The sequence below is a fragment of the Mus pahari genome, chromosome 1 (genome assembly GCF_900095145.1).
Source record: "Mus pahari chromosome 1, PAHARI_EIJ_v1.1, whole genome shotgun sequence".
NCBI classification, from domain to species: domain Eukaryota; kingdom Metazoa; phylum Chordata; class Mammalia; order Rodentia; family Muridae; genus Mus; species Mus pahari.
Genome location: NC_034590.1, coordinates 165,000,672 through 165,018,144, shown reverse-complemented (window position 1 = coordinate 165,018,144; position 17,473 = coordinate 165,000,672). Strand labels below are relative to the sequence as shown.

General features: G+C 49.6%; 1 protein-coding gene across 3 annotated transcripts in view; it reads right to left on the bottom strand.

Moving 5' to 3' along the window:
* Nucleotides 1-264: 264 nt before the first annotated feature.
* The window catches only part of Rbm20 (RNA binding motif protein 20), a 190,819-nt gene continuing 173,610 nt past the window's right edge, over nucleotides 265-17,473 (bottom strand). For all 3 annotated transcript variants that reach the window (XM_029537299.1, XM_029537302.1, XM_029537308.1), the window contains exons 10-14: nucleotides 17,281-17,379; nucleotides 15,664-16,303; nucleotides 13,868-13,999; nucleotides 8,170-8,291; nucleotides 265-3,222 (exon numbers count right to left, since the gene is read on the bottom strand). In XM_029537299.1, the coding sequence (XP_029393159.1) occupies nucleotides 3,112-3,222; nucleotides 8,170-8,291; nucleotides 13,868-13,999; nucleotides 15,664-16,303; nucleotides 17,281-17,379 (1,104 nt within the window). In that variant the 3' untranslated portion in view covers nucleotides 265-3,111. The remainder of the gene's footprint in view (nucleotides 3,223-8,169; nucleotides 8,292-13,867; nucleotides 14,000-15,663; nucleotides 16,304-17,280; nucleotides 17,380-17,473) is intronic.

Genomic DNA, 17,473 nt, shown 5'->3' with positions numbered 1-17,473 from the left:
ACAAACTGGAAAGTCAGAAGACCACCAAATGCTGGCATACTTCCTTTGCTTGGCAACATAAACAGGCAACTCATACAAGCAAACCATCCACGCAGAGGGCCCCTTCAAGGAGGGGTGCCCCTGTGAAGATAGTGCCAGGCTCTTTGACTTTAGGGTCCGTTCTGTGGCACTAGTGGAGTTCATGTCGTATAGGCATAGAAGTATTGTGAGCCCCTGACCAGTTATAGAAGGACCCTTGCATGACACAGCCACTCACGAGCTTTCAAATTCTCTTTATTAAAAACCATTTATCCTTTTGTAAAAACAAACACTTTAGGTCAATTATATAGATCAGAAAAAGTGGTGACAATTTATATAAGAGACTCAAAATAATCTAATACTTTACAAGTTCAAACTTAAATTAACTAATAGTTCCTTTTTTCAAAATCTCACAAAAAAAACGATCTCTGGTCCAGTTCAAGTATAATCTTACAGATCACCGCCTCGGACTGTCCAAGAATGGGAAGCCTGACCACCTATGGCTGCTACTCATAGCAACAGGTTCACAAAAGTCTCCGGGTGTGCCACCTGGAGCACCACCAGGTGCTGACAGTGACACTGAAGGACACAGGCCTTCTGACAAAGTAATCCAGGGTGCAAATGAATTCTTTGTACAAGGTAGCAACCCTTCATGAGCCACCTCAGGGAGAGACATTTTGTAATGATTGATGAGACACTGAATTAATGTTTTAAAAAAGAAATATTTTCCCGGTTGTCTTCCATACTATGATGTGTGGAACACACACAGGAGTTAAAAAAAAAAAAAGCAAGGACCATGGAATTATATAAAAATAGATATGTATATATATATACAGGCACACACATATAGAACCGTCCATGACTTTGAATGTAAAGGAGACTGCCATTTCTTTCACCCTTCGGTTTTGCTAATATGAAGGTCGATTTACAACCAAGGGAACCATCTTACTACTTGAGAACTGGGCCATGTGGCTTTCCGTAGAAAGGCTTTAACAGAGGAGCCAGTGGGGTTGGGAGGTCTGCCTCACTCTGGAAGATAAAGTGTCTGGCTTCTGATGGAGGTGCTGATGAATTTAGGGATGTGGCCAGCAGTTGTTCCCAGAGGTCAAAGGTTTTCTGAGAAACAGAAGAGACTTTGCTCATGACCAGAGTTCTGGGTTACCTCCTGTGGTACCCACCAGGGGATGGATGACACCCTCCTGAGCCCAGCTTCCTGTCACTCCTTTTCAGACTGGCCTCTCTTTGCCTCACCTCCCCCTTCATAGATTCTAAAAGTTCTCTCCTGCCCAGGGACCACGGGCCTCAACGTGGACGCACCGTTATTTTAGGTTCTATGCCCAGTTCCTTTCTGTGCCCCAGCTTCCTCACTGATAAAATGTCAGTGCTGAACTAAATCATTTCTCTATCACCCTTCCGTTTGTGCAGAGTATAGAATGGAATAGAAGGGGGGAAGACATGCTCCCGGTCTGATCTACCTTCCTTTGCTTGGTGACATAAACAGGCAACTCATACAAGCAAACCATCCACGCAGAGGGCCCCTTCAAGGAGGGGTGCCCCTGTGAAGATATACCAGGCTCTCTTTGACTTTGGGGTCCGTTCTGTGGCACTAGTGGAGTTCATGTCTTACAGTACCCCTGTCCCAAGACTGTTCACTAAGACCCTTCGGCCCACATGGGAGGGGGGTGCTGACCCCACTGGGAATCAGGGACTGGTTCTTTCTATCGTTTTAACCTCCAAGTTGGCATTAGCAGCCCCTCCATCCCCTACCCCTACCTACAAGAACCAAGCAAGCCAAATGTCCTAGTTTCTCCTTCGACTGGGAGGGCATTTTCAATCATTCTACTACCAACTACCCCAAAGTAGAGGCACCAAGGATGAAGGAAGGTCAGATGCCAGTCCCTCGCTCCTGGGTGAGGCTGACGCTGGTCAACGGTGCAGAGGTCAGAGGTCAGCATGCACTGTAGGCCTGCATCTAGTTCCTCCTTGAGAAGGCATGGCTGGCCTCTAGTTTAGTTAAAGTGAACCTATACCAAATCCACTGTCCTGGATAGAACAAAGCCCAAACCATCCTCAAACTGAGAAGTTTGGATTGAATCTATCAGAGCTTCTTTACTGTTGGGCTCTTCTTTGCTCCATAAAATGAATATGAATTTATTGTTAATAATGTATAATAATACATTATTACTACAATATGGTATAATAACACATTAAGGCATTAGCTGGGTGATTTTTCTAGAATAGCCGAGGATGAATGACTTCCTAAAAGTAGGGGTATGCTTGCCTCTTGTGCTGGAAGCTGGGATTCACCTCCAGAACAGTACCTATGATCACATCACTCAAGAGGTGGAGACAGGGGGATGAGGAGTTCAGGATAACCTTGGCTCCAGAGGAAACAAAGGCAATCCCTGAACTGCATGAGCCCTGTCTCGAAACAAAACCCTGGGACGGTCTGGCTAGGAATGCTCAGGGGTAGAGCACCTGCTTAGAACGTACAAGCTTCTGGGTTTGGCTCCCAGCACTGGCCTGAGACTGGAAAAATGACAAAGAAGCCTTTCCAAAATGGTGGGGTCCACCTGGAGGAAATCCTAGTGAAACCACCCCCACCTCTGCCAACAGATTCCTTGGTGGCAGAGCCTGACTCAGCTCTCCTACCCTTGGGACCCACAGAAGCCAGGTGGCAAGGCACTGAGTCAAGGCCTTTCATTAAACTTACTCCTTGAGTGACCCAGCCTCTTGACGGACCTACCATATCCAATCAACCCTTGAAACACAGTGACAATCCCTGAGAAGTTGGATTTTATGAAAAGGAAATGAACTTTGGCACAGAAGAGATAGGTGAGAGGGAGAGAGGAGAATCAGACCAAAGGAACCAGGCACCCACGGGAAGCTGGTCACCCTCGGTAGCTGGACCAGGAAGGGTGAGCCAGCTCCGAGAGGCTTCAGCCTGTTTTGCTCGACTCCTGGAGCAAGCCCAAGCGCCATGTCCTGCCTGGCTCTCCGTCCTCTCTGGTCTCAGTTCTGTGCCTGAGGCCTGGCTGGCCCTAGTTCAGCAGGCTCCCCAGCCATCTTCCAGAGACAGTGGCAGCGTCACTATCATAGCTTCTTCCTTTCCAAGTGTGGACCGATCCCGCTGCGCTCAGGGCTTGGGCTGTCTGCCCTCTCCATCTCCTTCAGGCCCTCCTCTGCCAGCTGGGACAGGTACTTCTGCGGAGAGAGGGACAATGCAGACAGAGAGATGTCAGTAGATGTGATGTGTGTGTGTGTTTGTGCATACGTGCATGCGTCCATGAGTGTGCAGCTCTGTCTCTGTCTCTGTCTCTGCTTCTGTCTCTGTCTCTCTGTCTCTCTGTCTCTCTCTCTCTCTCTCTGTGTATGTGTGTGTGTATGTGTGTCTGTCTGTCTCTGTGTGTGTGTGTGTACACACGCCTGTGTATGCATCTCTCTGTCTGTCTGTCTGTCTGTCTGTCTCTCTCTCTCTTTGTCTCTCTCTCTCTCTCTCTCTCTCTCTCTCTCTGTGTGTGTGTGTGTGTGTGTGTGTGTGTGTGTGTGTGTGTGTGTAGGACTGCTTTGCCATCACTTTTGGACAATGGGGGCCATGTCTTCCCTCTCCAGCTATCTTAGGGCAATGGGACCTCATATTAGTTTACAGACATCGTGAGTCTCTTATGAGAACAGTGGAAAGTATAGATACCGACCAGAGCAACCCACCCCTGGCCCCTCCCCCTTGTTGCCAAGCACTTACTAACTTCCTGGCTTGCACAAACTCATTCTTCACAACAATGCTACCTGTTTTCTAGAGAGAGTGGCAGAAGGAGGGGAGGTGGCGGGTGGGAGAAACCCAGGGCTGGCCCTCGGTGACATGGTGACATCAGAGATGCCCAACAATCCTATAGGATAAGCTATGGGGAGGGAGGGCCTAGAGACCCTCAGTGGACTGCAAAACCGCATGACCTGCCTCCAGTGGAGGACTACCTCCACAGTGCTGGGAGCAGGGTCAGGTCAGAATACCCAAGATACAATCTCCACAACACAGGAAAATCAAGAAGGAAGACCAACACGTGGACACTTCATTCCTCCCCAAAATAGGGAATAAAATACCCATGAAAGAAGTTGCAGAGACAAAGTTTGGAGCTAAGATGAAAGGATGGACTATCCAGAGACTGCCCCACCCGGGGGTCCAACCCATAATCAGCCACCAAAAGCAGACACTATTGCATATGCCAGCAAGATTTTTGCTGAAAGGACCCTGATATAGCTATCTCTTGTGAGGCTATGCCAGTGCCTGGCAAACACAGAAGTGGATGCTCACAGTCAGCTATTGGATGGAGCACAGGGCCCCTAATGGAGGAGCTAGAGAAAGTACCTAAGGAACTGAAGGGGTCTGCAACCCTATAGGTGGAACAACAACATGAACTAATCAGTACCCCCAGAGCTCGTGTCTCTAGCTGCATATATAGCAGAAGATTGCTAGTCAGCCATCATTGGGAAGAGAGGCCCCTTGGTCTTGTAAACTTTATATGCCCCATAGAGGGGAACGCCAGGGCCAAGAAGTGGGAGTGAGTGGGCAGGGGAGCAGGGTCGGGGGAGGGTATAGGGAACATTCAGGATAGCCTTTGAAATGTAAATGAAGAAAATATCTAATAAAATAATTAAAAAAAAAAAGAACAACAACAAAAAAAGAGCCTAACCAAAAAAAAAGGGGGGGGGGGTCAGGTCCAGCTAATAGATGACCTGGGTTCAAATCCTCCATCTCTGCAGGCAAGTGACTGAATCTCCCTGATGTCTGTGAAGTGAGGGTAACCATGACAACCTCGCAAGGAGTTGGGGAGTGGGGGCAGTGTTTCCTGTGAGTGGGGAACTGACAAGATGCCTCACAAAAGATTTGCCATAATGCCTGGGACACTGTAAATACTCAGGAATGTCAGGCTGAGGCAAACCAGATGTAGGACTGGGGGAGTCCCTCACCTCTCTCCACCCCCCACCCCCCACAACAAATCTGTTAAGTGAGAGCAATGGTATCATCCTCCACTCCTGCTACGTAACTGTGGTTTTTGGAAGTGGGAGCAGTCTGACTTGGAGAAGGGCCCCTAGCAGATGCCTGTGGGCGAGGCTGCTGCTGGAGAACCCCGGTTTCCCCTCTGTTTGAATTCTGAGGTGACAAGTGCCCTGCATATGTGCACATTCTTCTTTGGGGGCCTGCAGCCACCTTTGTGCTTACTGTGCCAGATCACCCCCTGTGGGCTCACATAGAGCCATGACCAGCAATAGCATAGAGGGATTTCCAGAGACTGCACTGAGGCGGCTTTGACCTGCTCATGCCTCCCAGGGCATCCCCAGTGAGACCCCTCAACTCAAGGTCACCCGATGAATGTTAACTTTCTAAGTTGCCTGACTTGAGTCAGCTGGCACCTGCCCTGTGGGTCAGACTTCTTCATTTTCGTACTTGTGGTTTGGAGTAAAGTGGGAGAGGCTGTAGAGATGGAGGCATTCATTCTGCCAAGGCCCCTGACAGACACGCTACCTGAGATGGCTGCGGCAGAGGCTCCTGGCTCCCTGATGTAAGGTGTACCGGGGAAACCTGAGCTGAGGTGGGAGGGAGTGAGGACTCGAGACACCATCTAAGCCCGATGCATCTAGGGGTGTGTGTGTGTGTGTGTGTGTGTGTGTGTGTGTGGCCATGGGAGGCTGCCTGGAGCTTGACCCTAGAGACCCTGAACACAGTGCAGGCCACTGCCCCAGAAGTCTCTCAGTTCTTCCTTAATCTCTTATTGAGAGTGAGCTTGAACTCTGGGGTCTCCTTGGGGGCTACACAATTCCTCCAAAGAGTGTCACACTGAGGAATTAAGACATTCCCGGGAAGACTGTGACAATGAAGATTCTTGGCCTTGGTACGTGGTTCAGTGGTATAGCATTTGTCCAGTGTGTTCAAAGCCCTGGATTTGGTCTTTAGCACCATACAATTTTTAGAGTGAAGATTCCTGGGTCTACACTAAAAGGAATAAGCAAGCAGAGAGGGTAGGCTCAATGGGAAATCAGGACCAGAGTACCCCCATGACCCTCCCTCCCAGCGTGCAAAAGGTCTATGAAGGGTGATTTCTTTCAGCTGGATGAGTACCCACAAGCATCTCTGCAGAGCGCTGGCCAAACCAGGCCTCTACTCCCATTCCTCCCTGAAAGGAGACAGACAGTACTCCTTGGTGGTCCTTGACTGCTGTGGTCACAGAACAGCTGCTCCCTTCAGGGAGATCGTGTTCATGTTACCACCCCACCCCAGTATGTGACTTATTGCATATATGCCAAGACGCACATTCCTGCTTAGGAACCACTAGATAAGGTCCAGAGAAACAGCTCGGTGGGCAGGGGTGAGTGTCTCTAAGCCTGAGGACTGGAGTTTGATCCTGGGAATGCAAGTGGTAGAAGGGAGAATTGATGTCTTTAAGTTGTCCTCTGACTTCCACATGTATGCTCCTACCTTGAGTACAAAAACAGAATAACACACGCACAACTTAAGAAGAACCCACCATCAGATCACTTACTCTGAAAGATTGAGTATGAGAGGAATGTCTACCCTGAAACAGGGACAGCACACTACATGTGCTTCTTGGATTGAGCCATGTGGCTCAAACACTGGCTAATTATTTACTTATCTAGTGTGTGGTGTCCATGTGTGTAGACGTGTGTATGTGTGAGACTAATATTAGGTGTCTGCCTCTGTCACTCTGTCTTGTGTTTTGAGACAGGCTCTCTCACTGAACCTGGACCTTACCACTTGCCAAGACAGTCTGGCCAGTGAGTTTCAGAGTTCTCCTGTCCCTGCCTCCCCAGGGCTAGGATTATAGGTGTGCATTACATCATGGCCAGCTTTTACGTGAGTGCCAAAGATCCAAATGCAGGTCCCCATCTGTGCATGGCAAGCACTTTACTGGCTGACTCAGCTCTCTACCTCCCAACTCTGGTTCTGACAGTAAAAATGCTGGGATACATAAGACTCTGTCTCCAGAGAGAGAGAGAGAGAGAGAGAGAGAGAGAGAGAGAGAGAGAACACAAATGAAATACATGTAAAACCCAGCCTGTGCCAGGACTTAATCATGAAACCTATATCACATTAGGTACAGACATCGCCTCAGCTCTGTCCCACCTCTGTTCAGGTTTCCCTGGCTTGGCCATCAGGAACCTCTGCCATCTCAGACAGGGCTTCTGTCAGAGGCCTTGGCAGAATGGTGACTATCCATCAGCATTGCTCATTGACTTTAAGATACTTTGGAAAACCCACCAACCATCTCTGAGATAAAAATGCCTCTTACAAGAGATAGAGTCTCACTGTCTCATCTGCTGCGTCACTTTTCCTAACTGGTGTTGAAATCGTGTATCAGGCTGGGGATGCAGCTCAGAGGCAGAGGGTGTGACCAGTATATTTAAAGGCCCAATGCCCCCTGTGACAAAGAATAAACATGGAAAAAAATGGTATTTACAAATAGAGGCATCTTAGCTTGGATGAAATGTGTTGTGGGTTTAGTATATTTGTAAGTGATTATCTAAATATAGTGCATAAGTTGGCTATTTTGTTTTGCACTGGTATCCTACACTGGACAGGAAGCCCTACGAGGGATTTGTCTACATCTGCTGCTGTTGTTTCTACAGAGCTTAGATGTGCAGCCTGAGGCAACCATTTGCTATGCCATCTGAACATTTAAATGGGGCAAAACTGTGATTTTCATTCCAGTGTAAAAAAAAAAAAAGTTCTCTTTGCGGAGGAAGAGACCCAGGAATACCCACAGCTGAGGCCCCAGGCCTGGCTGTGGGCTCTACCGTGTGTCAGATTAACAGTAGAGCTCAGAACTTGATTCTGCTCCGCCTTGCTGGGTGTGGCAGACGTTTAAAAGGCCGCCCGAGTGTCTAGGTACCATCGTGGAGTGGATGCTCTGAGTGTGTCCTTAGGATGAAGCCTGGCAGTCAGGTGCTCTCTGCATACTCAGAGGGGTATTCACAGGAGCACGTCTGAAAAAGCAGGCCAGAGGGCACGTCCTATGCCTGGCCTTGAAGGTGGACGTTTAAGTCGGAGGTGAGTGAGGCCTGAGACTCTGGGTACCTGGCTTGTGACTGAAGGCTGGAAGACATGTCAGGGGTGGGGCAAGCGTGACGGCTGGTTACCTGTAAGTTCCTGTAGTGGACAGTGCTGCGGCAGTGGCTCACTTTGGCCGCCTCCTCGCTTGTGTAGAACAGGCCACACAGCTTGCAATAAAAGCCAGTCCTGGGAACCACGAACTCCACTCCTGGGGAAGGGTGGAGAATGGACAGGCAGTTAGGAAAGTGGTGGGAGGCCCTGTGGACCCCGCCTCCTTCACTGCCCCGCCTCCTTCACTGTTGACTCTGATGGTGAGCAACTCCTCCAAGCCTCACCTCATTATCCACATTTACAACATGGCCAGAGAGAGAGACGACAGCACAGCACCTACTCCACTCACAGGTGGCTGTGAATGTCAGAGAGTGCCACAAGCAGGGGAGGGTGTTCAGCAATTACTGCGGAGGCCCTGCCTTTCATGTGTGGATTCATCTGGATTCATCGTGGAGGAGGGTGAGGGAAGGGTTCTTTCCTAAGGATTTCACATCTGCTGGGCTCCCTTCTCTGCATTTGTGACCAAGTATAGAAAAATTCTCTCTATTTTGGAGTTGATTTTTAGAATCATCTTTATTAAAGAAAAATAAAACCAAACAATAGTAAGAGGAAAATTCACCCATTCGCTCTAACGTAAACCTGTCTTTCCGTGTGATTTGTTGATATACAGGACCTGGGGGGGGGGCAGTTTTGTGGTTGTTTTGCGTTTGTTTGAGACTGGATCTTACTTTGTAGCCTTATCATCTGTCCTGAACTTGCTCTGTAGATCAGGCTGGCCTCGAACTCACAGAGACGTACCTGCCTCTGCTTCCCCAGTGCTGGGATTGCATTGCCACCAGAAGAGCTAACTAAGCCTAGGGCACTCAGGTTCTACCCCCTTGATGGGAATCTTCAAGAACACAGCAGCTGGGGCCAAGGGTGCCACTCTCATGTCCTCTGCTGGGACAATCTGTGATGAGGGACCCATTCCCCAGGGCCCGGAGACAGTCTCCTAACCACGGTCTGCCGCCCCCCCCCCCCCGTTCTTTCTGTACTCCTGCTCAGGAGATCTAATCTCGTCAATAGAGCTTTCCTTTACATCTCAGTAATGACTGATGATGATGGTGGTGGTGGTGGTGATAATGACGATGATGATAGTAAATGTGTAAGTATGAACAAGGCAGCTCTGGGGAAGAACAGGAGAAGCAAGGAAGCCCAGGAAACTGCTTGCAGCCTGCCAGCGCAGAGCTCCACACTGAAGCCTGGGAACTGGGCTGTCTCTAAGCCTTGCAGCTGTTAGCCTGCTATCTCCAAAGCCCCCAGCATTCGGCAGCAATCCCCAGAACTGAGCCGGTGTCACTCAGTTCAGCTGCCCCTGAGAGACTGAGTGTCCTTCTCCTTCACCCTCTGTGTGCAGAGGATAGACATGTGGCCCAGCTTGAGGGGGGAGGGGAGAATGCTCCAGGCTGTGGCTGGGAAGTAGGCATCAAGCAAGACTTGAGATCTCTCTTCTGCTATTGCAAAATAGCTGTGCGCTGGCTGTTCCTTCCCAGGAGCCTCCGATGTATGAGGAAAGATCTCCAGTCAGAGCCCAGCCACCCATCCTGTCCTGGACCCTGTGGGCGGCAGGGTGCATCTGGGCTGTACCATGAACAGAGCCCCAGGGACTCTAGTGTGGATCAGGCTCTCCTCACCCTGTCCTGGGGTTCCCAGAAAGAGTATAACCACCTCAGGGGAGTCCATGGGGACTGAGGCAGGAGCCAAATTGAGCAGCCACGGCCCCTTTCAACCAGAGCATTACAGCTACCAAACACAGGGTTGTGCACGAGCTCTCACTTGAGTACAGTCTCCCACCACACCACCAAAAGTAAAGCCAAGCAGCTCAGAAGCAATGACAGTGACGTGAAATGGCACTTAGGGTCAGATAGGCCCTCCACACTTAGTTAAGCTGTGACCTCAGAGGTGCTGGTGAACTGCTCTGAAACATGTTTTCTCATCTGCACTACTGCCACGTGGTGCTGTGAGGGAGCACCTGTCACCTCACCTGGTGCTCAGGAGAACATTAATTTAGGAACACAGAAACCAGACATCCGAGCATGGGCCTTCACCCACCCTCCAGCCTTCCTTTCCCAAGGCTGTCCAGAGAACCATTTCCATGGTTGGGCAGTAACTTTCTTCCCAGGCCCTGCCCAGTGGGTTAGGTCAATATCAGTAATCAAAAGAGACCATTAGAGAGAGCTGCGTGGAGACAGGAGGATCCTTAGGTAGACCACAGTACAGCCCAGGGGTTGGGAGGGCACCACAGTGCCTGCTACCACGCTCTCAGCAAGCCTGAAATGTAAGGACCAGAGAATGGCAGCCCCGAGGATCACTCCCGTAGCCACGGTGAGACCAGGAGTCCTCCGTTTCTTCAGGTTTTATTAAGTACTGTCATTAAAGCTGCGTTTGCCTCCTAATAATAGTTCCTGGCATGGGTAATTATGACTCCGTCATCCTAGTAAAGCCGGCATTGGAGACGGGGAAGCTCACTGTTTTGCCAGCGATGCTATTTGGTTATAGTAAGAGCAGGCCTTGGCAGGCTCCTGCTGGCTGGAGTCAGAGTGCTGGTCTGAATCACACAGGCAAAGCCCTTCTCCAGCCATGAACGCCCCCAGTCCGTGGTGAGACTGACCTCTCTCCATTCTCCCAACAGGGGGCCCTGTCCTTGGCAGCCTGTATTTCACCTCTGTGCTCGCCACAGGCATGTTGTCTCTCACGTTTCTCAAAGTCTCTCTGCAGTAGTGACCAGTTCTGGGGTATAAAGGGTTTGCAGCCCCAGTGAGAAGCAGCGGGGTGGGCCTCAATGAAGAGCAATTCCAAACAACCTCCCTAAGTTTCTGCTACTGGAAAGCTCCGAGACCTTGCATTCATTTCCTCCTGGAAATTAGTCTACACAGAAGATTCTTTCTCTAGGTTCCTAGGGAAACAGCTCAAAGGGAAAAGGATAAATAAGTTGCCATTTGTCGTCTAGCCAGAGAGCAGCCGAGATGGGATTTGAACCCAAGAATACACCACCTGTGCTCTTCAGCACAGAAATGGCCTTTCTTTCACTGTGCCTGAGCTAGGGGTCAGAGATCAGACGTCCCAAGTCCCAGAACTTGCTGTATGATCTTGAGAAAGGATCTCTAGTCTGTTCACTTGTCAAACACAGGAAACAGCAGCGTCCCTCCCTGGAGGGTTTGCGAATGTAGACAGCAATACGCTATCAGCTTGCCAGGCTAAATGAAGATGATGCGTAATGGTCCAAGCTAGAAACCTCTCCAATGCCCATTACCAGGTAGGCAAACAGAATGTGGTATATCCAAATCCATAAAGCAGCACAGATGGACACATACATCAAAACTAACTAAACCACACTCTTTAAATAAGTGACCTTCGTTGTATGCTAATTACACCCTAATCTGGCCCTTTACAAAAACAAAATCAGATACCATTTTCCTCCTAACAGCTTGACAAAGATTAAAAACTGCTATCTGGATTTGGCAATGAGGTAGAGGATGGGAATTCTCCCTAGAATTGGCACCGAAAGCTGTTATCTTCTCTTTGGAGTGTAATTTAGTAGCAATTATAACACTTTCAATGCAAATGTATATGGCCCCACAATGCACCCATGCTGGCTAGCATCCCATGGCATCCCTCTGGCATGTGCACGAAGAGAACCAAAGCACACCTGTGTGCTACAGCAGAACCCAGAGACTAAGACACACCCCTAGAATTAGAATCCCAGACCAGGAGGTTTGTTACTGCATCCTAGACGTCTTCCCTGTAAAGTGAGGGTGTAAAACATCGCCTATCCCCTGAGTATTTGGGCAGTGCTCAATAATGCATACAAAGCCAACACAGGGCAGTGACAACAGGTAAGAGCTAAGCTGTCACCACAGGTTCACAATGGAGAAACAGACAAACAGGAAACTACCCAAGTACTCTACAGTGAAGGATCGGCAACTGTGGGGGCAGATTTTAGGGTGGAGTGACTTAAAAGAGTGTGCTCTCAGTATACTGACATGAAATGATTCCTATGATCTACCGCTGGAAGAAACACGCAAAGCAACGTGTATGGGAGAAAAATCATTTGAGAACACGGTGGCGGCCACCTCTGGGGCTGGAAAGACACTTAAGGCCATCAATACTTTTTTTTTTTTGGTCCTTTTTAAAAATTTGCTATAATAAGCTTCATATAGTAAAACACAATAATGGAAAGACGTGCTTTATTTACAAGGAAGCACTCTTCATTTCTGTTGTGTCACTTGATTCCAAGTTCTGGCTTGAGACTTTCTAGACTCTCAGTTCCCTCGGGGTGTAGGGAGAGCACCACGTGATCCAGTGAGTGTTTGCTAATGGCTGAGCTGAGGTCCCTGAAAGGCAGGTTCTGCAACCTCTGAGTGCAGAGTTAGAGAGTCTGGGAGCACCAGGATTCGCCCTTAGCTCTGCCTGTCATCTTTAGAAGTGTTTGCATTGGGAGGTCATGCCGACCTGAGTTCTAATCCCCAAACCTCAGCATTGGACGACAGAGAGGGGCAGATCCCAGGAGATGACTCGCCAGTCAAGCTGTAAACGCCTGTCTCAAGGGAGTAAGGTGGGAAAGATAGAGGAGGGTCCATCTGATAGTCCTCCAGTCTCCATATCACATGCACGAATACACATGCCTACCCATACTCATGTGTATGTACCACACATGCACGTACACACACACATACACACACACACAAACACACACATACACACATACATACACATACACACACACACAAACATACACACACAAACACATATACACACACACGTAAATTTTGTTTGAGAGATACTATGCAGCAATTTTTTTAAGAACAAGATTTGTCATTTTTCAAATCTAATTCTATAAAATGGCATACTGAGAGTAAAGAAATCCAAGAAAAGTAACGGAAGCAAGGCTGGAAAGAACAAGCCTACCCTGGTGGGTCTTCCCTGGGTGATGACATGTCATCAGTTTGTCATGCTTCCTTGTGACACCTTCCCAAGTGTCCCCTCTAAGCAGCTGCTCCTCTTTTATCCCTTTCGCCCCCAATCTTTCAGAGCCAATGCCAAGCTCACAGGAGGTTCTTGCTAGTACACCACCCTGACACTTTTATAATGGAAAACCCACCTACTGCTTCAACCCCTGCTCTTGATGAGGAGACTGAGGCTCTGACGACACAAGAACACCCATGACTAGATGGACACGGGCCTGGGTCTGTCTCTTCCCTGCCCCCCTGTCAACCTCAGTCTATCCAGTGGCTCTCGGAGCCTCGGGGAAGCAGATCTGTCAAGGAGAAAAGTCACAGAGAACTGTTCCGAGACGAGGACGCGAGGGAAGAGAGCAGAGAGGGGGTCGTTTTAGATGATTTGGAAGTAGCTGGACTTCTGCTCTCCTGCCTGAACAAGGCCTGGGCTTAAAGTCTCTACACAGTCAAGAAGCAAGCACTCCCTGACAGGGAAAGGCCTTTCCTCGTAGAATCTTACTGCTGTGCTGTTCACAGCTTGGTCACCTAGGTATCAGATCTACCCCCCAGTGTCTGAAACCACAGGCACCTTTACCATCTTGCAGATCTGGGCTTCTGCATCATACCTTTGAAAGCAAAGACAGCACAAAAGCCAAGACATCACACTGGCAGAGGCCCTCTCAAGCTCCTCCACACGGCTTCAGAACTGCCATTTCCTGGAGCTGAAAGTTCAGGAAGGGCTGTGGATTTCACGTACCTAGAGGAATGCTAAGTTCACTGAACACCTCTGGTTCCCAGGAAGGCAAAGAAAGGGGCTCTTTCAGCTCCGCTTCGGTGAATTCTGGTGATCTCACGTTCAGAGATTTCAATTCCATGTACCTGGGGTTTTCTGCAAAACATGAGCCCGTGGGATGGGTGATGGGACACACACACACACACACACACACACACACACACACACACACACACCACTCTGGGTCTCAAAGAGTCCCTGTAATTCTACCCAGTGTACTGTGTGATTGGGAATTGTCCCTTGGACTGCTTAATCACATGGTTCTGGGGGTAGGACCGCTAATTAGCACCAAAGTGCTATAATTAAGAGCATTTTTCCATTGCCAAAAAAATGCCACACACAATAAAACTTGGCACATCTTTGCGCTTGGCACACAGGGATGGATTGTTAATGCCTTCACTTGGATGGTCCACCCTCCATTACCCCCAAATCAGTATCACTCCATCTCTACCGGCAGGAAGATCCTTGAAGGGCGGAAATTATGCTGACATCTGCCAAGGTTGGCCAAAGAGGCCACACCGCATTTACCCCACGCCCGTGAAGCAGCACTATTAAACGTATGGCTCCAAGTCCTGGGAAAGTGAATAAACCTGGGAGACCAGCACTGGCTCAGACCCATATCACAAAAGAAAAGAGGCTCCGTCAGAGCCAGTGAAAATGCCAGTGCGTTTTATTTATGCCTGCTGGAGATGGGCTGGGCCTCTCTGTTGCTCTAGCAACAAGCAGGCTGATCAAGGCGGTTTCCATGGAGACTCTGATCCAGGCAGGTGAAAGACTGCCTAGGTCAACTTGACCTGAAGAAAGCCCAAGCCTTGGGCCGCCCACCAGCTTGTGCTGACACAGGCTCTGGGTTGGAATGTTTCTTTTCTGGCCTTTTCCTCTCTATTCTCTGATCTAGGAGTCTTACTTCAGCCTTGGTGATGCCGAGAACTATCTATAAAATAAATCTCTAGTTTATTTTCACTATTAAGAGTCTTAAGAAACACTCACCCACCCTCTACTCTCCACCCCACCCTCTCTCTCTCTCACACACACACACACACACACACACACACACACACACACACCCTGGATGGATCTGTTTCCATCTGGCAGAAAGGCCATGGCTTAGCCCATTTTAGACTCCTTAGTTCATGATGTCACAGCGCTGAGCCGAGACACAAACTCACCCCCGGTAGAGGTGAGGTGGACTTGTTTCTGGGATAAGTCCTGCTCCACTATCAGACCCTGGAGAAAAGTGGGTCTGAGATAAGTTAGAAGGGAAGCAAGCCAAGCCCTTTACAAAGCCATCTCCTTCCCCACGTGACATTCTCTCACCACCACCCTGTTCCCCTCCCCTGTACCCCCCCACACCCCCACCCCCGCATCGCAGAAATAACTGCCAAGGGTTTCCACCATTCAGGAAAGGGTGGCAGACCATCAAAAAGAACCCAAGCTTTTTTGTACTAAAAACTCAACCTGATCTTAGTTGCCCATGCCTAGGTGGGACCCCACAGTGCAGAGAAATCAAGTCGATCTGAGGTTGCTCCTTGGAACACCAGGGGCGCCTGCTGGATTTCTCTTACACTCTTTGCTTTAACAGTCTAGCCAGGCCCTCAGAGGCTTGCTTCTATTAGTACGTTACTTTCTGTCTTGGCCTTAAGTAACTCCCATCTATCTGTTTCAGCCTGCACATACCCACATGTCCTGAGGGAAGCGGTGGTCCAGTCCACCCAACCACCCACGAGGGAGAGGAAGGTAGCCACCCTTAGCCAACACACCTCGGCAAGCCTGGCTTTGGAGGTCGCTTTCAGTAGGTGGGCTGGCTTTTCCTTCCAGGGGGCTGGCTTCATGAGGCCCATCTTCTGGGGACCCCCTGGCCTTGCAGTCATCGAGCAAAGGGCTGGACTGCTGGGCCCGCTCATCTGCTGGCTGGGGGGAGGCCATTTGCTGCGCTGCAGGGGCCAGACTCACATCTGAGCCCTCCTCTCCTCTTGCCTCCTTCTCGTAGCAATTTGAGACCTCCAGTGAGAGGCCTGTCTCGCTTTCAGCTGGCTTCCGCTCAGCATCCAGATTTAGGCCAGGCATCTCCACGTCTGTGTCATTGGGACAGCTTGCGGAAGTAGATGGCACTTGTCCGGGCAGCTTCAGGCTGAGTTCTGCGTCCCCGTTCCCTAGGGTCTCTCCCTGCTTGGTAAAATCTTTGGCCAGGTCCAAACCTAAGGCGGCTGTTCCACAGGGGCATATTTTAGGGAGGGTTTTGTCTTTCTGGTCAATGGGCACAATTTCTTCCAGCTCTGGTAAGTCTGGTTCCATAATGAAATCCTCCTCGCCTACTTCGTCCACTGTGACCAACTCCTCCATGTTGGTGGGGTACCAGTTGTCCCCCTCGGGTTCACTCCCACTGTCACAGTCTTGTCCCTGTATGAGGATGTAGAACAGGTGTCACACGGTGGCTTAGAATACTCAACCGGAAGCCATAGGCATTGGCTACGGGAGCCCTCATGTCAGAAAGACCTTGAACGCTTCTCCTCCTCCTTGGGTTCTTAGGGGATGTGAGCCCCTCAAGACACAATTTATTCAGTCACCCCCAAGTGGCACAGGCTTCACAACAAGCCCTTGCTGCTTGATTTGCCACAATGTCACAAAGAATCCTTAACTCTGCTATGCAATAGGTATTTGTAACTATTTCTGAATGAGTGGCTACATTACAAATGGAGGTCACTAAAGGTGGCTGGAGAGAATCCACTCTCAAACTTCCTCCAGACTCTCTCTCTCAGCAAAGGTGCAACTTCCACCACCCACACTCTGCCTCCGGTACTTTTCCCTTGGTGTTCCGAGCAGCCCTAGGGCTTGGCACACAGATTCGGAAGATTAGTGTCCCCTGACCGGAAAGGCACGAAGCTGGCGATCATCCAAGGACATTTCGTTTGCCCATGGAAGCCCAGCCCAGGAGGATGGTAATTGGATTTTGATTTTTAACTAAGTACAAATAATCTCTCTAAAACACAGAATATGTCTCATTAATCTCAGGGTCTGGGCCTGCTGAGGTCAGGGCTCCAAGTTGACTACTTGTGTCGTGGACCCACTAAGGGACCTGCCTATTTTGGGAGCCTGGCTCTGAAGTCTGAGTCTTTTTTGGGCATATGTTTTCTTTTAGCAGCACAGCCAAGTTGCTGGAGAAGGGGGCGGAGCCTGGGCATGCAGCTAAAGATCTCCCCAGTGGAGACATCGAAAGACTTCCACAGAGCTGTTTCTCCAGAGAGCACTGGGGCCACTGGTGCAAGTGCTTGTGAAGACATGCACACATTCCATACAGCCGCTGTCAGGCAAAACCGACTCCTGTGACGCTAATATATGACACCACCACCAAGACGGGGGGGGGGGGGCAAACTAACCTTCTTTGTCCTTGTGTTTTCTGGATCAGAGGACTCTGTCCCTTCCTGCCGTATGCCCACCGATGGGGGGCTTTCTTCCATGCCTTCCTCAGTGCCAGCCTTACAAGGGAAGAACAGACCAAACAAGACTAGAGTAAGCAGAGGCAGGAGAGAGAGAGAGAGAGAGAGAGAGAGAGAGAGAGAGAGAGAGAGA